Source organism: Trachurus japonicus, chromosome 3 (assembly GCF_045865225.1).
Source record: "Trachurus japonicus isolate A0001 chromosome 3, Traja_1.0".
In the NCBI taxonomy this organism is placed as follows: Eukaryota; Metazoa; Chordata; class Actinopteri; order Carangiformes; family Carangidae; genus Trachurus; species Trachurus japonicus.
The window spans coordinates 40195228-40218658 of NC_140909.1; the positions used below are offsets into that span (position 1 = coordinate 40195228).

At 41.0% G+C, this 23431-nt stretch overlaps 1 protein-coding gene across 1 annotated transcript in view; it reads left to right on the plus strand.

Annotated features, from left to right (window-relative positions):
* map2k5 (mitogen-activated protein kinase kinase 5) overlaps positions 1 to 16800 on the plus strand; it is a 100821-nt gene extending 84021 nt beyond the window's left edge. Inside the window, exon 22 of the mRNA XM_085772666.1 lies at positions 16093 to 16800. Coding sequence (XP_085628792.1) covers positions 16093 to 16203 — 111 coding nt within the window. The 3' untranslated portion in view covers positions 16204 to 16800. The remainder of the gene's footprint in view (positions 1 to 16092) is intronic.
* Positions 16801 to 23431: the final 6631 nt, after the last annotated feature.

Here is a 23431-nt window from a genome sequence, read left to right on the forward strand (position 1 = left end):
CAGCTGACAGGGTCATCGAAATTGTTAGGTGAATAGGGAATAATGTATACAATACAATAATCTATTCATCCATGTCCTGGAGTGTATAGTTAGTTAATTTAAAGAGGAATATGTTAGTACATTATTGCCTAAGCCTAAATCTGTAGATAGACTGTAGAGAAGGACAAATGAATAGCCAAGATGATCTTTGCAAAGTATGTTGTTCATGGCCCTTTTTATCCTCTTAAAGAGGAACTAATCAGGATTTCTCCTGTGGCTATGCTACATTTTAACCTTAATTAAAAAGCTCCAGAGTAATTGTGATAGTTAACTACATGACTTGTGACTTGTACGAGTGAGAACGGAGGCTCTCTGTCTTCACCTGGCGTCTCATGCTGAAAACCAACCTTACAACATCAGTGTAGTACCTGGCCATCGCCCTGGTGTCCCAGCTCTCGTCTCTGCAAATGCACTCCGTAACCGGCAATCTTTTGTTTATGACAGTTAGGACTACACAAATATACACGTCGTAACATCGTGTGTGTTATATAACGTTATCCACCGCTCCATGGATTGATTTTTCGCCAGCTTCATTAAAAACAAATGCACATGGCCAGGTGGAGGGTTAGCAAAACAGCAAAAAAGCGACCAGACTTGCATAGTTCCTCTTTAAAGGCGGGCTTACACTGTACGATTTTGTCGTTCCAGACGAGTCGCAGCATAATTTGCATAATTGTAGAGGGGTCGCGGGGTCGTGAGCATTTATCGGGACGCATAGTTAGTGAGGCGCTGCGTCACGTCCAGACGTCCTACAGACGAGTCGCCGACCTCCCGACAAATTTCTTCTGACATGCCAGAAAATTTCTCGTCGTGACAGACAATGTATGGGGTCCTACGTCACGATTCTGCACATACGACAAGTTTTTGCCATGACAGATTGTTTCAGCACAGAGCCAATGAGACCTTTATGAACCTGAATGTGATGCTGAACTTTGTCAGATGGAGTTAGAACGGGCAGAGAGAGAGAGGAGTGACAGGGTGAAGTTAGAGCCACAACTGTAGCTGTGACAGACAGGGTGACGGGGTGATGATCAGTAATGCAGCGCAGTCCGTGATGGAAGATCAGCCCGACAAATGTACACAGACTATCAGACAATCAGCAATTGAGGACCATTATTTTTTTCTTGCTGTTACAGTATAAAATAGCGACCCCACACACCAGCCACGTCCACTGTGCTCTGGCTCAGCTGACCGGTGTTCAGATGGTAGTTAGATCTTCACATGTTGAACTCTTTTAAACAAAGTGCAGGCTAGAGAGAGAACTAGCGAGGCTCCTCTGACAGCTGCAGGGGAGCCGCAGGTGAGCTACACGTCAGCTGGCTGGAGAGTAGCGCTGTTCTATTTTTTTTTTCCAGCAGCACCGTCCTTGGAGGTGATGCACGCTGTTTGTCTGTGTGTTTGTCGGTCTGATCTTCCACCATGGACTCCGCTATAGGAACCAACATCAGGAACCAATGTCAATTTGAGGTTTACAATCGAGCAATTATAGAGCAGCACAAATCTCAGCGGCATCGCAGGGTAATCGTGGTGGAGAGCAATCGTAGAACGACGTGCAATTAGTGAAGGTCTGAGACTGATCTGAGACGTAGGACTGAAGAGGGAAGCTCGTGCAGTTTGAGATGTGAACAGACGAATAGTCGTGCAGTGTAAGCCCGCCTTAAAGCAGAACTATGCAGGATTTGGGCTGTAATTATTGTGGCTCAGAGTCACTGTGATGGTTGAGTGACCTGTTATGAAGTGAATGGGGTCTAGGCCAATGCGCTCACCCCCCCCACTGGCTGAAAACCGCACTTGCAAGATCAGTCGTCCGTCTCGGTGTTACAAATCTCGTCAATGGATAGAAGTATCGCGAGAAACTGCCTTACGGCAGTACGAGATAAGAACGCATATGACGTCATGCATGTCATGAATCGTGATTGGTTTGAGTTCGGAAAGTCGGAGGAAACCATGGAAACATGAAATGTTTGTACTGAGGAAGTTCAGCTTGTGGCTAACGGGGAGCTAATGCTAACACAGACACACACACCATGGGTCTTTTATAAGATAATGTAATACATCATGACACACACACACATCTTCGCGTTTTGGAACATTTATTCATCTGTGTGTATGTCTGTGTCTTTGTGCCTGTGTGTGGCTGTATTAGCGTTAGCTCTGTGCTAGCGTTAGCTCCGTGTTAGCATTAGCTCCGTTAGCTCCGTGCATAATACATCCATGGCTCCGTGTTAGCATTAGCTCGGTGTTAGCAGGGCTTAGCAAACAGCAGTAAACACAAGCACGTGTAGGGGGCGGAGGTGGTGGCGGCGAGGTTTTTTTTTTTTTTTACGACAGTGACATGTGCCTACCAGAACTGTGGGGGAGCTCCGGAGAGGGAAAAAAAGAGAAACCAACTAAGGAGCGAGCTATTTCCGGCCGACATGCATTGTTCTGCTTTAACACAACTAGAATGACACTCAGTGCATACTTCTTGTCATGTAGGTTTGTCTGTAAAATACTTCTACTTTATTAAAATTTTGTCTCATATGGAAGGTAAAATAGAAATAGAACAGTTTTAAGTTGAAGAGACAACAATTGAATCACTGACAGAATAAAGCAGGTGTCATTTGAGATCTTGGTTTTAACAGTCCAAGAAGTCAGTTTGTCAAAATGCAAGAGCTGCACAATTTGAGGCTGTGGTTGAGTTTTGTAATTAAGGGAGAACAGTGCACTGTACTGACAGTACTCAACTCGACTCTACTCCTCTTTGTTTTTCCACTCAGGATAGTACCTGGTCTTTTTTTTTTCTTCTTTCTTTTGGTTACCACTCAGCCGGGGTTCAAAGCAAGCTGCGTCGCTACTAAAATGTGACCGACTGCCGACTGCCAACTGACTGATTGGCCAGAGAGTGTCGTCACTGGAAGAGTCATGAGTGCGACATCCAACACAAGAATCAAACCTGCTATTTTTAAAAACACACTGGCAGCAGCACCCACCGATCTGTGCTGCCACTGTTGTTATTCTTTCACACAAGTTAAACAGCTGCTGTGTGGAAAACCGCACTGTGGTCTGTCAACCAGGTGTAGACGACTATGTTTGGTGGCTGACGAGAGGTTCCAAAAAAGAGAGCAAGACGGAGCGACCGGTGCAGCCGTGTTGAGGAGGCACTATGAAATACTCATGTGTTTGTAATGGAAAATGAACAAGTCGAGTCGAGCTGTAACTGTAATAGAAAGGGGCCATAAGTTCCAGCCCTTCCAAACCTCCCTGCCCCAGTGTATACCAGAGTTTAGGATCTTGACCATTTTTTGTTGTTCTGGCATTAGTATTACTAGGCCACAGCACAAACTGCCTTTTAAGAGCTGCTCCGCACTCTGGTTTCTATGTCAGCGCCAAGGACAGCGACGGCTGGGTCCACAGAGACCAGAGGGGTGAAGGTTTGTGTTGTGAGGAGAGTGAGGACTGGAGGGTGTAAATGCAGAGCTGCTAACAGATTCCGTGTTCTCAGTCTCACACCACGAAAAGAGGAGTAACAGGAAATATTGTTGAGACACTCACTGGGAATTCCTCGCCTCTAGACAAAAGTGGAAGAAGTTCAGCTCGTTGTTTTTAGCAGCATCCTGCTCAGTTTTTTTGTGACTTGTCGACCTTTGTTTTAACGCAGCTTACATTGAAGTGTTGAGCGACACCTCTGACTCCAGTCACTTTAGTGTGTCAGTCTGTATCATTTCTGTAGCGGAGATGATGCCGTCTTTAGTTTGACTGAAAAATCAATCAGCCTTTGTCTCAGTCTGGCTGTTTGCCCGACGTATTTCACAGCTGCTAATGTACTCGTACCTCAAACAAGAATATGATCATTCTTGAGGAGACTGAATTTTCACAGTGTGTTCTTGTGCCTGTGTGTCCTTCAATACTTAGTTGGTTTAACAACCAAAGCTTCATTCAGACACAGAATTATTCAAGGACAAAGGTTTCTTCAAGCATCCATTGCCAATACTTAACAGACGATATTAAACTTCCTCCTGTGAATAGTCAATTTATCCTCTAGGATATGAATACAATTAATCCAGAGCTCCGGTTCTCTCAGCTATCCACTACTTCATCGCTACAGCGTGAATATTTTGTAATTCTGTACCATATATATTCATTTCTTTAATGTCAGAGGAACTATTTAAGAACAATTCTGACGAAAAATACAATAGAGGAAGCCTTGACCATGTGGTGCAGTTCAAATCCTCATTTCTTAGTGAGTAAGCTACGAACCGAGACAAAAAAAACTCTTTCCATTTGGATACCCTCCTAACCAGATGTGTCTTTGCATAGTTTTATTAAAGGTTCTTTGAATCTGTGTTGTGGACTGGAGCTGTGGCAGCTCGCCCCACTTTTTTCATATTCATTGTGTGCTGTTTTTCAAATGTTCACAGTTTTGTCTTTTTTCCGACTCCCTCTTTTCCTCAGCCCTCTTGCTCCCTCTCTTTCCCTTACCTATATTTTTGTCCTCCTGTAGGCCTTTTCATTTCTCCCTCTGCCTGTGCTGAACTGATGTAAGGTCATGGATGCCTGCCTTTGTGGCACCAGCCTGCTGATTGTCTTTCTCTCCTCCTCATTCCCTCTTTCCTCCACCTCTCTCTCTCCACTCTCCCATTCCCCCAGCCTCCTGAGTACATTAAAACTCTTTACCTATTCTATCTGTATGTTAATGCAGCCAGACACAGCTCCCCTTTTCTCCTCTCCCTGTGCTGTACAGAAAGTGCTGCCATTTGCTCTCAGTTTTTTATCCCAGCAACTCATTTCTCCTGGAAGGTAATGCGTTGAAATCACACAATAGTGTAGACACTGAGAAAATAATGTAATTTTATGAGCATACAGACTCACCTAGTAAAGCTTGTTTGCTCATCAGGTTTCAGCATGTGGTTCCTCTAATCACTGGTATAGCTTTTATTGACGTCATTATTGTCACAGGGATTTTATCCTATTAGACACTCTTTAAAGGGCTGCTGTTTGATTGCTTGCTTGCTCTTGATGGGTTCTGTCCCTGAAGCTTGACGCAGACTGTTACAACGACACTGAACGCTTAGCTCAAACTATCAATCTCACTCACAACCTTATCATTTTTTACCCAACTAAAGGTAAAGACAAACCTTTTTTCTTGGCATCATATTATATTACTGGCATGAAATCAAGGGGGAACCAGTGCAGGGGGAAGGATGGCAGTAACACATCAGATGAGGATTAACATGAGAAAATGTAATACTTATTATGTGTCAGACAACATGTTCTTCTTGATACCTTGACATGTTTGGACTGTAGTATTCTCCCATCTTCTTCAGAAGCATCACTAGGTGCCTGAGATATAAAAGCTAATAAGAATTGCAGTTCTAAGTTCAAACTAGGGCTGTCAGAGTGAACTTTGCTATTCGAACAGAATTCTGATTATTTTCAAAATGAGAACATTCGAAGGTGGAAACTCACTTTCAAACATGTGCCTTCCACAACGACGCAAATTAACGTTGTGTGTCACGACGTTCGGGGTAGTAAACATGTTAATAAAACAAACAATTTTGTTGTTGTGCACGAAGTAGAGCTGCAGCTTCAAATTTACGAGCAGAGTTTTTTTAATTGCCTGTTTATTCGGCTGGGGCGGTGGACCTATACTACACGCACATCTTTTTTTTTCATTGATCGATCCGAGGACCACTTGCGTACTGATCCGTGGAGAGCAATCAGAACGGATCACGGATCAACTGTGATCCATTGCACCACTACTTAATTGAGTTAAAAAACTTGAGTGTGTTGCAAATGTTACATAACAGATTTGGTTGAAATGCCCTTTTGTGGACACGGGACGTAATAATAAGCTGGTATAGGTGTATATAATGAACTAAAAAAAACCATTAAAAATTCAAATATAATTTGAATATTTAACATAAGAAACTTTAGAAATTCAAATCTGATTTGGGGGGAGATTGACAGCCGTACAACGAACCCTATTGAGCTATGAGAACATGTACTTGATAAAACACTGTTTCTTCAACCAATACAAAAAAAACAGCCTCCTAACGCTAAAGTATTGATGCGTTATTATGCATTGTGTACAGTCACTGTACTGCAGTGCATTGAGGTCTTCTCCGATTCTTTTGCAGCACACTTTTCCTTTTATTTCAACCAGTATAAGGCTGGAAACCAGCTGCAGCAAAGTGTGTAACCATGTGTTCACACAGCAACAAGTCATACGTGGCATTGTCAAAAACTCTAGTGTGTACTTTCAGTGTCAAACCAAAGCAACACAAAAGAAGCCGACTTCCCTTTCTGAAGAATCCCATATCTAAATTGTTGCACGTGCACGTGTTTGTCAGTCAGTCAATTTAGAATTTTGTGTTGTGTTTTAGATTTTGTGTTGTGGCTTTCCTTATAGTGTCAAAAGCCACTTATATGCTGCAGGAAAGGTAAGTTTTCATTCACGAATGAAAACAGGAGATGTAAACCATTTCAAACTGAAGGTTTACTTAAAGAAAAAAGTCAACTACATCCTCATCATACGGTAGAAAAATGTTTGCTCCCATTCCTGCTGCAGCTCTATCCAAAACCTACTTGGACTGCATGTGACATCATTTAAGTACAAACACTAAAAATATAATGTATGAATTTCAAAACGATATATTAAACATATTAAAATATCTGTTTATTCAAAACTTATTATTAACTTCATAGATTATGGCTCTTACAATCTATGGTAGTTTTTAGTGTTAGGAATCACCCATTACTGTGCTCTCCCTCTGTATTGTAGTGTTGTGGTGCAGAGTGAGTAGCACTCAGTGCCTTGTAAATTGATACCTAACCCAAAAAGCTTTAACACCAGCGGAAGCACTGAGTTGATCCGAGCGCAGATGGTTTACACCATGATTCATAATCTGTCTGTCAGTTAGTTGGACTCTAATTAATCAAGATGAAATCTCTAACTGAGCTCTGTCTGGCTGTGTCAGGCCCGGTGCTTCTCTTGTATCACTCAGAGATCTTTCTTCCTCATTTCTTCTGTCCCTTCTTTTGTAAAGAATGACATGATGAGCCATCAGAGAGGAAAGTGAGGGTGTTTTTTCTCTCCTCATACTAATGCATCTTTCATTGTGGACACCCTATCCTGTCATCATAAGCTCATGACGTTGGTCAGTTGAGGAGACTTTCCATTGGCCCGCTCCCAGGACGGTAGCTGCAGGTATTTGGTGATGACCTGTCCTGTCTGAAGTTTCTTGCTTTTTGTTGTAAACAGGCCGTATTTTTTTCTCCCCCAAGCTCCTTAAACACAAAGCCTGTTCTGTCTGCTTCGTTAATTATATTTAGTGTAAGAAAACTGGTTCATTTGTAGAAGCAAATGCAAACGGTGCAACATTGTTTTGTTTGTGAACCGTGTTTTTGCATACGTTTATGTGTAGAATTATGTGTAGAAAAGAAGATAGAGCGCGATGATCCTCACAACCGTATATTGGTTGATTGTGATTTGATGGACATTTCATTCCCCCTCCCTCCCCCTCTCTCTCCCCTCATCATCCCTCACTCCCCAGCCAGCAGCCTTCAAACAGCCTTTTAGCACCCTTGTCAGCGCAGCCCTCCTATTCTGCTCCTCTATTCATATGCACACATACACACACACACACACATTTCGTTGCCCCTTTTCAACCCTGGAGACACCAGATGAGCCCCTGGGTTTTTCCACAAAGGAACCCCTCCTGTCTCTGAATTTTACCCAATTCTAGATTCAACTTAAACACACACAAGCACACACAGTGTTTTTGACCATTTACAGTGCTACACAAAAAACGATGGTGGATATTAACGTCCTCTGACTAGTTAATATTAACACGCTCTGTCCTATAAACCATGGCATGCACAGTTTATTAGGTTACTCCTTCATTGAATGATTCCATCCATTCATTAAATCAGGAGACATAAAGACATATGAAAACCACTCATAACCTGCAGTCATAGAGGTTTTTCCTTGTTTTTTTGTCTTTGTTGTTTTTCTTCTTCGTGTTTATCGGTTTTTCGTATTTTGCTGTACATCTGAGCCAAAATCCTGTATCTCTGGAGAAACGTCCCTGTTGACTGACTTTGTGACACCACTTTGTTGAGGCGGACATGTATGAGATGAGGCATGCAGTCGACAAGATAACCGCCATTGTGCTTTTTAATTTGGATAAAGAAAGCAGCAGATGGAGCCGCTCATTCAGCCTCCTTTTCCGTTTCCTGAACTGCCTGAATTCTTCAACAGTGATGGAGGTGCTCTTACATTCCTGGCTTTCACATTTTTCACATTTTTGATTATACCCTGGTATTTTAGTGAAAGAATTCCTGAGGATGTCACATTACACATCTAATCATGTAGTTTTTTTTTTTGTTTGTTTGTTTTTCTTTGCTAGGTGTCGTACTTGAGTTTTAGTTATTGTGGATCTCAAACTTTGGAAGCAGTTTGCACTCTCTGAATGTGAAATGTCTAAGTGTTACTTGAACTACAGTTTGGTATTACTGTGCAACTGTTCAATTACATCATTTTGAATGATACCTGGACTCCACATAACAAAGAAATCATCATGTTTTTGTTGAGCCAAAATCCTTGGTTTGGCGGCCCAACAATATTTTATCTTAAACCAACTTTTTACCAAAAACATTTTGTATTTTATCTTTTTTATACATGGTTGATGAGTAAACCTAGGTGTGTGAATGATGATGCTCCTAGGGCTGGTTTATTGTCTGTCAGAACTGGGTCATGCCGCACTTTTAAGGCGAGTAGTAGTACGTTTACATGTGAGGATAGAAGTGCACAATTTTAGACAGTTTTTCCTGGAAGACACACAATGTTGCAGTTTGTTGTTGACATGAAATGTGCCACAAACTGTTGTGTAGCAAATAAAAAGAGAGCTGGAGAAGGAATCCCTGTGCACATTACAGTCACATTGGTTTATGCAAGTATGGAAAGTATGGAATTTGATTTTATACATTTCCAAGTCTGGAAATGTATGGAAAATGGAAACTAACTATTGTATTGAATTATCTTGGTTTGGTCTTATCTGAAGTTATTTGGGTTATTGTTTTGTATGCGTTATAAGTATTTGGTTACATACTGGCATACACATTCAGAATAATGAAAACAAATGATTTTTTTGTTATGCTATCTATTTACTTGTATATCACAAACACAACAAGTTTTTTTCTGAGAAGTCTGGAAATTTGGGTCTGGAAAAGTATGGAATTTTCAAATGTGTAGGAACCCTAGGTTTAGGAAAAATGTGTTGTTGGGGTCCAGAACTTTTTGACCATGCAATAAGAATTATAGAGTCCAGTTGGCCCTTTCTGGCTGTTGTTTTTGTTCTGCTTCTCTCTGTGTTGGTGGCTGACAATGAGCCATAATATTGGGGTTTGTCGACATATAGGTGCTGTATCTGGAGAACACCCAGCCTATGCACAGTCCTGAAAGCAACAGGTAGCTTTGATAAATGGACACTTGGATACCTGGATCATTACATCTAGAGGAGAAACAGCATTATAATTCTCTTTTCCCGACATTCCCTGTGCACTAAGATCTCCCCAAGTATATACTCATACACATGCCAGCTAGTTTCCAGAGGGAGCTGGTGATTAGCATGCAAATCTGTAAAGCCCTAGTTATTCTATCTACCTCTTCACCCTTCTCTCGGTCTCTCTCATACACACACTGACACACACACACACACACACACACACACACACACACACACACACACACACACACACACACCATGTTTCCTCCAACATTATTCTAATGAGGTGATGACCAGTCTCTTATTATAATTGCCTCAAACTGCTTTTAATTTCTTCTGAGGGTATTAATCATACATGGTGTTATTTAAAATCGCATAAATTAATCTTAGATTAAATGGACCCTTCAAAGGTTTCAAACAATTAAACAGTTAGGTAGAATTTCCCCTGGGTTTAAGCCGTTTCTATTTGAGCCGAGTAGTTGCAGGTGATTATCCCGTTCTGATGTGGCCAGACGGTGATTAATGTAACTTTTAAATGAGTCCTTCCCCCGACTCACCTCTGTCCACTCTGCTACAGGAGAAAGTGAGAACACCTTCAGTGACCTAACGAGGAGTAGTTATTCACTGTGTGTTTAGTACTCCTCCCTTACAGGTTTCAAACTTAATTGAAGTTGCAGGACATGTAATTATTAGGTGATTGTGAGAGATAGAGGATGTATGCGTAATATATTCAATACCATGGTGTGTATGTGTCGTGTGTATTCACCCCCACACAGTCTTAAACACTTTTTTCATGCTTTGTGGTCTTGTATTTTGGGGGATGGGGCCATTCGGAGATGCACAAATTTAAGAAAAAATAATAATTTAGATCATGTGTTTTGTTCCAGATGTGTTTTCATAACACAGATCTCACTCCTGATGTTTTCTGCTATGTAAAGATCAGCATCTCTCTGCTCCACAGCATTTAAATGTGTCCAGTCCCTAAAACCTGCTTAATTTTTGTCATTTTTCTTGGATCCTAATTGTGTGACACATATTGTGTGCGTTTTTGTGCAGTTTTTTAATGTAGTAACTAACCACAATTAGAAAAAAAAGAACCATGAATAATTAATTTTCACTTTAACAAAAGCAAACTCAACACAGGGTCCATTTAGTAAGCTGTTCTGGAAAATTTCAATCAAATCACATGATTGAAAGCCACTGGAGATTTCCACAGTTGTCATGGTAATGTACATGACGGATAATTAAATTTCTTTGTTTCTGAGCACTGTAATGACTTATTTCAGTCCAAAGCTTCTGGTACGTGTCGGCGTAAAAGTTTAGATTGAAAGCTCATTCCTGATCAGTGTCCATTTAGTAACTGTTCTAAAGCTTTCTGTCAATCAGGATCTTTTTTTCCAGTATTTTTTGGGGCTTTTTGCCTCTAATTGATAGGACAGTTGGGAGACACAACAGTCAACTGACAGTTGAGTGAGACAACTGGCGGAGGGAGACACAGCAAAGGGCCACTGGGGGAATTAAGGGTACTGGCTGCATTGAGGGCTGTAGCCTCTGTATATGGGGTGCCTGCTCAACACGCCCCCCCCCAAGCTCCAAGATTATGTATTGTCTTTGTACAAGAACAACAGAGACCAGCTCATTAAAATATGTATTTGAAATAATTATCTAGAAAAAATTTATATAATTAAAAAAACAAACATTTGAAACTTTCCAGTAAATCTGGCCCAGTCGTGCGACTCAGAAATCGGGTCAAAAACGGGCTAAAATGTATGCCCGGCTTCAGTGACACGACATAAAACACAGTCATGTGATCTAGTAAGTGAACAGTGTTTAGTTTTGCTGTCTCTGTTCTGTGCTTTCTGGTTTTATCTTAGTCATTTTAAAGGGATAGTTCAACGTTTTGGCAAATCGGCCCATTGCCATAATCCCTATAGTTTTAGCAGTAGGTTCGTTGGTGCAAGCTATTTTTAGAACGACGGAGCAGAGCCGCGAGCTGCTCAGAGCTACGCTACGGAGGCTCATGGGATTTCTTGGTTTCCTTCATCAAACTCATCAAATACACAATCCAACAACTCCAAAACGCTCTGGTGGACAAGTTGTGACCTGAACTTTCACCACACTATGAGATAATAAGGGCCGATAAGGGCGATATACTTGCTGCTAGATCTGTGACCAATGGTGACAGATCGGTGGGGCTTTTCACAATTTCCGGGTTAAATTTCTGTTGTCTGCCCCAAGTGGAGACCGCCAGCATTGTGCGTTTTGGCTGTGTAGTGCTGCAACAAGTATATGTTGCCATATTTGTAATGGAAACATAAAGTTTCGCACCAGGTCTGTCAGCCTCTCTTCAAAAGTTTCCACCATTGCTCTGACAGTGACTGTCTGTTCTGATCTCGTCACTATGTTCATTCACCTCACGTCGAGATGTGCATTGGGTCGCGGCCGACGCATCAAACGAAAGCAGGTAACGTGTGGCAGCCGTGATGCGCTCGCATTCGCGTTGTTTTCAAGGCAAATGCAGAGACTGCTTGCCGAAAAACTGCCCCCGACAGGAACGCGCATGAGGAAAACCAAGAAATTCCATTAGCCTCTGTAGTGTAGCTCTGAGCAGCTGGTGGCTCTGCTCCGCTGTTCTTAATAACAGCTTGCACCAACAATTAAAGGTAACAAACCTACTCCTAAAACTGTAGGGATTATGGCAATGGGCCAATTTGCCAAAATGTTGGAACTGTCCCTTTAAAGCTAATCCATAAACATGCTTCCATGTAGCAGTCATTCATTGTATGTTGGGTGGAAGGAGATCAGGCATAACTTTAATCATAGGTGTGATACCATCTTATCTGCAAGCAGGTGGCAACTTGTAATATACGACTGTGACTTTATCTTCTGGGGGAGGCACTGCTCTGGTGTGGAGGTGTTTATTAAATTAAGAGGGTGGGACTTCGCCTTGGACAAAAAACTTAGATGCTGTGCCTCTAAAATGTCCTGTGTATGTACAGTGTGTGAGTGTGGGATGAGGAGACGCACACCTTCATCCAGGTCAGAGTCCAGCGGATGTCTCCGGCCTGCCGGGGTTAATCTCTGGAGCAGAGGTGGAGAGTTGGATTTTAAAAACATCACTCAAGAACCTCCTTCTTTATTTCTGTACCACTCCCTCTCTACTGAGGCAAGGAGGAATGATTGATGAGATGGGTATTCAGCACATAGGGGCGCCCAGGAGCGTCCACTCCACCCGTGGCATACTCACACACACACACACGCTTCCACTGATATGAGAGTAATTAACCTCAGACTGTGTTAACCCCAGCTGCCCATTAGAAGGACAACAGGATTGATGGGGCTCCCCCCAGTCCTTCACAATCTTTACAGTTTGTGCAGGATTAGAGCCCAGTGAAAAGTGTTTTTCTTTGAGATACACAATCACATCAGACTACCCATGTGGCAGTCGGAGGTTCAGAATCTAAACTTAGGAAAGAAAGGACAACAAAGTCCAAGCGAGCTGATTGGATAGGAATCATGATACGACAAAAAACTTACCAACAACATTCAGTGTTCCTCACATGCTTTCTTTTCATATACACAGTCTTCAGTGTGACCACAAATAGACACAAGTGATCTCCGGAGGAACAAAGTGGACCGTCACCACCAGTCTGTCCTACTTTGTTACTAATCTTACATTGTCTGCACCAGTTTGGCTGCTGCTTGGGGATATTTAACGTTACCTGACCGCAGATGAAAGAGCTGACAACAACACTGCTCACCTTGGAGTCGCCTTCCACCTCTAATTTGAGTCAAGCTAGTAACGCCGCTATGATGAGAGGAGGATTTTTTTCTGATTAGTGTGTTTGCTCACAGACCTCTAGCTCTGCAAAGAACAGAAATCATTGTGAACGGTTTGTGTTCATGTTTAAATGAACAGAAAAGTACTTACAGCAATGTAGTGTTAGTCCTTGAATGTGTTCACCATGAGTGCCAGCTGGTCACATAAACTTCTCGGTGACCAGTAAGTTCTATTCACATTAACACATAATATACTTTTTTTATCCTATCCTACCATTTTGTTTGTGTGGGCCTGTCTATGGTCTCTCAGAACTGGTTTTGGTCAACAGTGCCATTGTTCTGAATTAGCGTGGTCCCAACCAGTCTCTTGCACATCATTTAATTTGTGCAAAGACATTGGCCACTCTCCAATGAGAAACATCTACTTCCATTTTTGGCAATGCTAGACTCGGCTCGGCTCCGATCGGCTTGCAGTGGGAACGCCAGACCCGGGTCAACCCGCTAATTTACGTGACGCCACGTCATAACATCGCACCAGGCACGTCTCATATCACGTTCCAAAACAAAGCTCTGCTCAGTCGCCTACGTTCCATCAGCACTCAAAAATTGTTCATCGTCCGCTCAACATCAGCCACTTCCTCTGTTCTCTGATTGGCCGGTAGATTCTCTGCAGGAAAGCCAAAGCCAAAAGCCACAAAAACATTTCAGTCCCAGGCGAAGTAATGAAGGGAAGTAAAAATTGAACAGAAGTTCGTAGGGGGGTGGAGCCAGGCTAGTTCTAAATGGCGGGTGAGTGGGAGTGCGACATCTACTGGCTGGAAGGAATTAAACTTGTAACTAACACCTTTAATTATCTGAATAAGACATAGCAAAGGAAAAAGAGCTACAGAGTAGTTTGGATCCTCCCTCTCTTCAGTTCAGCCGGCCACTCTGAATGTCATCTCAACAGTTTCAGAAAGTTACAGAAAGGACCGGACACAGACCTTCATCCTGGGGGGGGGGGGGGGTGAGTGCCGGTGCCAGATTTCATAGCAATCTGTCTCTGAGTTGTGGAGATATTTCAGTCTGAACCAAAGTGTTGGACTGACATTGGCATCAACAGAGACATGCCACCAGCACGGCTAAAATTAAACTCTGTTCTCTTCCAGTGACACTGTTTCTGATGAAATTTGTTACAGGCTGACATGGGGCAATAATATTGATACATCTGTTAATGATGGGATCCGGCCTATATACTGCAACATCCCAGATGATTTATTGTTCGAGTTACAATTGTGAACAAAAATAGACAAGGAGAAGTCTTTGTCGCACAAACACCTCAGTTGTGAGCGACCTCCTTCCTCAGAGCTGAGCTCCTGTTAACAGTGTCCACTGTCCAGCAGCGACCGTCTCTTGTTGTTAAGGACAGATGTCGTGGAAATCACTGTTGACAAGTTCATTTAAACTGACCAGCTGCAGGGTTGTTGCATCTAATTGGACATCCAGACAGCGCAAATAAAATTCATGGTCAGCCTCAGTTGACTTGTCTCATTTACAGCCTCCTCCCCTCTCACCTCTGACTGCCCCCCCCCCCCATGACCTCCGTGGCCCCTCGCTCTGCTCCGGAGAGTCGTCTAGATGAGGCCAGTGATTGGAAGTGTTGTCATTGAGAGATCACATGTGACATCTCTGTTTGGGTCCTGCAGCAGTAACAAGTTGAACACTGGCAGCACTTAACTAAGTCGATGAGCTCCCAGTACACACACACGTCATGTTGGTGAGCTTTCTACAGCTCATTAATGGCACTAACGATGAAAATCAGTCGAGGTGAAGTCTTCGTTCTCTTGTCGAAAATCATTTTTCAGTGATTGACAAAATGATTTGTTAGTGCACCTGCTACCGTTCATCACATTTTACAACTATTTTGACTCATGTGGAAGATTTAACTCCAATGTTATCCCTACAAACCGCCCTGACAAGCCATTACTTAAACGTGTGGCATTTAAAACCAAATCTGGCGCACATTAATATTTAAGACGGTTTAATGACGTTCCTATTTAGTTTATTTGTATTTTTACTATTATTCCTTGAATCATGATTTAGAATAATTATACAAATAGAACTAAACAACACATTTCTCACAACGGTGTAATAACGTTTGTGGCTCCAATCTGTTTGATAATAAAAATAAGATTGCAGAATTAGGTATAAAGATTTTTTAATAGCTGTTTTAATGAGTAACTTGTGGTAAATAGCTCCTTTTTTTTCCATAGATGATATTTATTCTGAAGGTCATTCTCTGAGTATAGAGCATTCATTGTTCCAACATTTTAAGATGAGTGACTTAACTCAAAAACATGTGCCATTGAATACATTCAAAGATGTGATTCCTAAATTACCTGGAAGTTTGGGTTGATTATTACTTAATTTTATGTTTTTGGATGCGGTTTTCATTATCTAAAATTAGTCGAGGATAAATTTAAGAAATCTGCCTCTTTTGTGGAATTTCAGTCTGAAAAAATAAACTGTAGAGTAGTAAATCATCATTCCATATTAATCTTGAAATTTCACCTCTTTATTACTTTTTGAATTCAGCTGCTCACATTTTGGCATTTCAGATAAAACCCTGAAGGACTAACTTTATTCTAACAAAAACAGTGAAGGAAGAAAGAAGCAGTCGCTCAACTCATAGCCTTGATGTAGAAAAATATAATTTATTAAAAAAGGACAGACGTTGCAACCTCACACAGGTCGTATTTACTTTCTACCAAAACCACCTCATTGTGTCTCTCTCTTTTCTTTTCAGGATCATTCCTTCATCATACAGTACAATGACGGTAACGCGGAGGTGGTGTCGATGTGGGTGTGTCGCTGTTTGGAGGAGAGACGAGCTCAGCCGGCTCAGGGACGCGTCTGACCCCCCCCTCCCCCCTCAACGGACCTGGATGTTTGATACTGAATCTTTGTCAAAGTCTTCAGGAGCAAGTACTCAAGTACTGTACATGTGACTTCATGTACAAGGACAAAAAAAATCTCTAGATGTTAAATACTTCATGTGAGTACTTCTTAATTTAACAGCACTCGTGCGCCGAGACAATGAGGAACTCACATTGTTTGAACTGAATATTATTCTCTGCATCCAAAAAAACGAGCAGAGGTCTGTGCTTTCTTCCTAATGTGGGTCTCCATCTGCAAGCTTTGTCCCCACATGTATACAGAAATGCATTGAGCATCGCGGTGGATGGAGATAAATGCTCCTGATTTAAAGGATCAGCGGCAGCAAACAACTTCAAAGCATAAGACTGCAACACGCCGGCAGAGTTGTGATCTGTCTCGAGGATGGCATCTCAAATTACCGTCTTGTGCTTTACTGTTGACAGCCCTCTAGTGAATGTTAAGGTTTTTGCCTGTGAGTAACTGCCCATGTGTGTGCCTGTTTTTTCCACTGGTGTAATTTATTACCTCAGCAAACTTATGTTGTCACTCTTAATAGCGACGTTTCCCCCACTAAAAACGTACTCATCTTAACCTCCTGAGCCGGAGCATTCGGAGCATTGGTAAAACCAAACCTCACAAGACCATTGGTTAAAGTGAGTGGACGACAAGAAGCCGGCAGTAGTGGAGAGTGTGAAGCAGCGCTGCAGCGTTATTACAGTGGAATGAAATATCGACACGTCTTTCTTCGGTTCTCAAGCTCACTGACCAAACAATTTATTGTTCACACTCTTCAGGAGGAACCAGGGTTTATTTCCTTTTTACTCCGGTTTTAACCCGGTTGCATATCTTTTATTTCCATTTGCACAGTCATGCCTGACATTGAGCGCCACTGAATGAACTGTCGGAGAGGAAATAGTGCTGAAGCAGGTCTCTACTCCCATTCAGCAGTTATTTGATTTTCTTTTTGAAACTATTAAGAGTAAGAGAAACTGCACACTGTAACTGTTCCTCTCTGTAGAAACCAACACTTCTTTTATTGAAGTAATTGTTTTATCCACCAGCAAATCTTTCCCTTTAGCAAAAAAATATATACGGAAATTATTTTATTTTATTGCCCAATGAGATCAGTTTAGGTAACGTGGAGGAAAACCATTAATGATGTGCACGTAACGCCAAAGATCAACAATGAGCCAAACAATGAATGAAACAGATTTCTCATGACACAATGTGTTAAGTGACTTAGATAAATTGCTTCCACAGGGTGTTGACGAAATGTTTTGTGCTTAAGTTCCTAGTAGATGCCATTAATAAACTCAGCCGACAGTGGCTGATGAGTGAAAAAGAACAGCAGTACGTCAAAGCACCGTTTCACAAGTGGAGTTACTGTACATACCCTGTTACATATGGTGATATGATGGTTTTAATGGCTGGTCTATTACTAGAACTCATTAGCAGCTCAGACTCAGCCTCCGTCATGTCCTTGATACTTTAAAGAACTCACTTTCTTGCAGAACGGAGAATTCATTTAGCATTTTGTTACTTTGTTGAACATTTTCTTTGATTTTGAATGGACAGACCTGTTGTATATGTGGGGGAGTGAGAGAGTGCATTCAAAACAGTGCATATAAAACGTAGGATTTATTTTTTTAACTTGATATTTTTTTATTATTATTATTTGTGGGCTTTACTACTACAAAGTGAAGCCCACAAATAATTAAAGCAGGATAAATGTCTCAAGAAGGAGAAAAACAATTTGACAGAATCAGTCTCAACTCAAGGTTCACCCGTGAGCTTTTCCCAAAACTAACAAGATGATTAAAGGCAGTAATAGGTTTTCAGTGGAGTATTTCTGTCAGAAGAATTTGTTGGACACACTGAGACTAGATTGTGTTTGTTTTTTTTTGTTCTTTTGTTTTTTTGATAATTGATAATTCACCAATTTTCGACTCACCGTCATGCCAAGGAAGGGTTTGGAGAACTGGAACTGGAGATTTGCTGCGAGATGTTTGTTCGTTGTTGTAAACCACTGGATGTATGATGTAAACACAGAAGAACATCTTGCAGCAAATCTTGCACAGCCACTGTTAGCTACTACTACAACACTCAGGTCAGTACGGACAAGCAGTATAGTGTGTGTTTTGGATGATTCAAAAGTGAGCTCCAAAAGTGTTTTGATAACTCCGAAAGTTGTTCGAACCCTTCCTTGAAGTATCCCTTTAACATTTTTCACATCCAACATTTCATTATGTTTAATAAATGTTGCTTATTTCAACATTAAAGGTGTACAGAAAAGAAAACTGAATTTGAGCCCACTCTGGATCATAAAATTAATGTGATAACTCATCTTTCAGACGTTGTAGGCCAAACTTTGTGCAAAATTCTATTTTTGAGTAAATCCGGGATGAAAGTGTGTATTTTTTTTTTCGCATTGGATAATGCAGGCGCACGGATTATACGTCAGCCTGCACACGATTCACCAGCCACTGATATTGGATCCGTAATCCGTCATTCAAATGTCTGAGACACGCACACACACACAGAGCTCGGGCTCGCCCCAAACTTTGAATATCCCGCCCGCTCGATAACGACCAATCAAATTTGTTTTCCTTACTCGGGTAAACTCGTGTTGCAGCTCGTGACAACTCGGCGCGACAAATGGGACAAACGGCCATTTCTGTACACCTTTAAGTCCCCTCTCTGTTACAGCAGTCAGTCCTCCCAGACACACTGTTTCTATTAGTTGAGTGGCCCAGTAGAGGACCCCCACCCCCCACCCCTATTAACACATCTCATTAGTGCAGTGGTTCCCAACCTTTTTTGGTTCGTGACCCCATTTTGACGTCACGAATTTCTGGCGCCCCCGTGATCAAGTGCAGTCACGTGTTCGCGGCCGTCTATCAAGACGCGCCAGCTCAGATATTTTTATATGTTGCATTTTATTTTAACTCGATTTATATTTGAGAAAGTGAAAGTATAGATGCAGTTGTTTAAGATTGTGTGTGGTGTTTTTGAACCCTAACCCTTAAAGCAGAAGTAAGCGATCCGGTCGTTTTGGCTAACTTCCTGTCAGTCGATGGAGTTAGCAGTCCCCGCCCTCGTCCCTACGTCACCACATTCACGCGCATCCCTTGGCTGCACACACAGAGAGGACTGCCCCTTTATGCCGTTCTCTCTCCTCATTGGATAAAGGTTGTAAGATACAAGGAAAGCTTTCTGCTCGGCTTACAGCAGAGCAGAGTGACTGACAGACCCGTGTTTCAGACCAAACATTCTATATAAGTGATTGCTGTCGGAAGATATAACTATTTAAGACTTATATTAACACAAACATTCCGCTTACTTCTGCTTTAATTAAAAGAATAATAATTTGTTTTAAAAAAAAGTCAGTAATATATATATTTTTTTTATTATCTATTACTAGACATTTCAGGCGACCCCATTTAAATTCCAGGCGACCGCACGTGGGGTCCCGGCCCCAAGGTTGAAAATCACTGCATTAGTGCCATTATTTACCAGAAGATGAGACACAACCTTTTCCTTAATGTACATAAATATTCTTTTGTGAAAGACGTCTGTACAGAATGGTGACATCAATATTACTCTGATATTCTGTGAAGCTCTTGGTGAACATTTGAAGAAGTTGCTCTCACTGAAATAAATCAGTGTGGATTCCCCAATGGTTGCACAATGAATGGAACATGTACTCTGCATTTTGCCACATAGATATTTTTTAGTTGTATTCAACTGTCACTGTGGGTACTTTCTGTCATACTGTTCATACATCTGTGAGACAGGAACCTGCTAATGAGTCAGCCTTAAATGTAACTGAAGATGTAAATACTAAATTATTGTTCTATGAAGAGAGTGTGTGGTGGCCATTGGCTGCTGATGAACTCTCTGTGAAATGTTAAATTAGACTACCAAAAAAAAAAAAAATTCATATTTCTGAACAGATCAGACACATCTTTTTATTGGCTATGTACTCATTGACTGTGATATTTGAATATGAATCTGCCTTATCAGTGGGAATATTTATTATTATTATTTGTTGTTTTTTAGCCTGCTTCTAACAGAGCTCTCCTCTTGTGACTCTGTTATTTTACCTCTGTTTGCCTAAACCACAAAGCATTAAGTCAGTGATGGGACTCAGCAGAAATTATTAGTGCTGTGTTATTACTGGCTGATTATGGCCTTTCCTGTAATTATCCGTGTTGGCACATATTCCAACCTGCACAAATAAAATCAAATAAAGTGTATTTAAACATTATTTTTTATGAGATTGCTTCACAGTCTTTTATTTTGTAGGTTGTTTGTCTACACTATTTATCGACTGTTTGTGTTTGTGTGTCCAGTGAGTGACCATCAGGCCTCTCTTCTTCTTACAGGACTGTCGCTGTCTGGCTTTGACTCCAGCTTTCACTCTGTTTATCAGCCTGGAAACTGTTGCTGCTTTTGATTTCCAAATTGTGTCAAATCCTACTACAAATGAGAAATGATGAATTGATCATTATGTTACACTCAGTTACCAGTTTATTAGGGACACCAAATGGAAACTAATACAGTGCAATACCACAGCGGTGCAACAGTTACTCTCACGAGGTCTGTGCTCATTTAATTTAATGGTGATCTGCTTGTTTTGCTGGCAAGTAGCATTGTACAACACTAAGAGGTGTGTTCACTATGTAGAGATGCAGACTATATAAATTGTTCTTTATTATATTTCCTCACATCGACTTGTACATCAAAAGTAATTCAACATCCAGTAGGTTGACAATTCATTTTACAAATGGTCTCCGTAAACCGATCAGCTCAGCATAGTTTTTTTTTAATATTACATTAAAAAGAAAAATACTTAAAGGGAAAAAACAAAATGAAAAAACAGCAAACTAACAAACAAAATCATAAATAACACCAGTATATCAAAAATAAAATTAATCATAGGTTATCCTCCATTTCAGTCCAATATACCAGCACATACATGGCTTTATGGAGCACATCTGGGTATCACCTGAGATGTAAGTACATGTAGGTTTTAAGTATGTACAGCATTTGTTTGACTATAAATGGATTTAGTGTCAATCACAACCCATCATCACAGTGATATCAGTGGGTTAGACTATAAATCGCAGTATCAGTATCAATACACTGCAACAACCTGTAAAGTGGTCATCCAATCCACACCTGACTTAAACCTGGACACTGTAAACAGCAGAGCAGAATTAGGTGTGTTAGTTCAGCCTGGTGTTCCTAATTACCTCCCAGCTGAGTATAAACTACATACATGCAGCTTGATGTTTTCGTTAAAATGCAGCTTCAACCCTTTAAATGGCTGCAGATATGTATTGTAGAACTAGTAGAAGGATGATGACGGTGTTTTTATTGATAGAGTGACTTCTGTACATGTCTCAGACCTGTGGACACCTTGCTGTTGTTATATCATTTAAAATTGGCATTTCATAATCGATCTTAGTTTTACTGTGATCTTTGGCTGTTAATTTGTGCATTAACCTGTGGTAAATACTCCAAAGTATACAAATACATTTTTCTTTTGGTTTTATGAGAGGTGATAAAATGAAACCCTGCCATTAACTTGATTTTAACCCTAAAGTCAGGAGTTCCCTCCAGTCATTTAACCACACAATCAGCGTCCTCTGCAGAATCACACATAAACAATTAAGTGTGTTTACTATTCTACGTTTTCATAAATTCCACAGCTACCAATATGAGCCAGGCAATAGACTGAGGGCAGATATATTCATTTAAATGTTAAATGGATAGTTCAACATTTCAGCAAATTTATTGCCATAATCCCTATAGTTTTAGGAGTAGGTTAATTACCTTTAATTGTCGGTGCAAGCTGTTTTTAGATCGTCAGGCAGAGACGCAAGCTGCTCAGCTAACGCAGCAGAGACGCACGGTACTTCCGACTTTCTTTCATCAAACTCATCAAATACACAATCCAACAACTCCAAAACGCTCTCATGGACAAGTTGTGACCTGCACATTCACCACGCTATGAGATAATAACAGAACGTTACCAGACAGAGTTGTTTTAGAGGTAAATGCATAGCCGGAACTACATTCCAGACACGGCTACTGGGTGGAGTGATTTCAAAAACGCAACCGAGTATTTGCTTCATGTGTCGTAATGTTACATAATTATACGTTATTATTTCATAACGTGGTTTCCTTTTCGTGAGCAGCTTGCATCTCTGCTCCGCCGATCTAAAAACAGCTTGCACTGACAATTAAAGGTAATAAACCTGCTCCTAAGACTATAGAGATTATGACAATAGGCAAATTTGCCAAAATGTTGAACTAACCTTTAAGAATGTCTAGAATCAAAGATTGATTAATGTGGTTAACACTCATTTTCAAATAGAAGACAGTCTTCCAAAAAAATGATTTAAAAAATCAATCTTACATAAACTCTCTATAATTAATAATAATTAATCTTATAAAAGCTTTTTCTGTGTAAACACTGAAGCTCAAGGTGGCTGAATGAATATGAATGTTGACTTATTTAAACAACTTTTGATTAATTTCTTCATGTTAAAGTGTATTTCACCTTGATGTGTTTTCACAGCCTCTGTCTTTCAGAGACACTCTGACCTCACAGTCAACAAGCGCCGCAGCATCCTGACTTCTTGCAGGTTTGTTGCCATGTTTGTCTTCTGGCTCCAGCGCTGGTGACATCACTCTGCCGGTCAGTGCACCACTCAGGTCCAGATTTAAAAATGTTGACTGTACTGTTCTATGGAAAACAATGAAATGTTGTCCACACACTCATGTTCCCCACAGGATGATCCATACAGCCTGCGGTGATGACTTTTGCCTCAAGCGCCATCATCAGGTAAATTTAGATTCTTTTTGTTTGTTTTTTGGGCAGTTTGATGCCAGTCAAGGCCAAACCTTCTGACATAGGGGGGTTTCCACTTTCTGATAAGGCACAAGGGTTTACAAAACTAATGCTGCAGAGATTAACTATTAATAAGAGAAATGTTGAAGTTGCCCAGTCATGGAAGAGCTGAAGGGAGTGAGTGGAGTGAAATTTGGAGCTGGAGGAGAATCCTCCACAAGGTGTATGTGTATAAATTAACTATGTTTAGGCTTATACTATAATGTTGGCAAAAAATGATCAGAATAGAACAATTTAACCGGTGCAATTATGTCTTTGGCAACTGATCGTCAGCTAAAATCTCAGGATT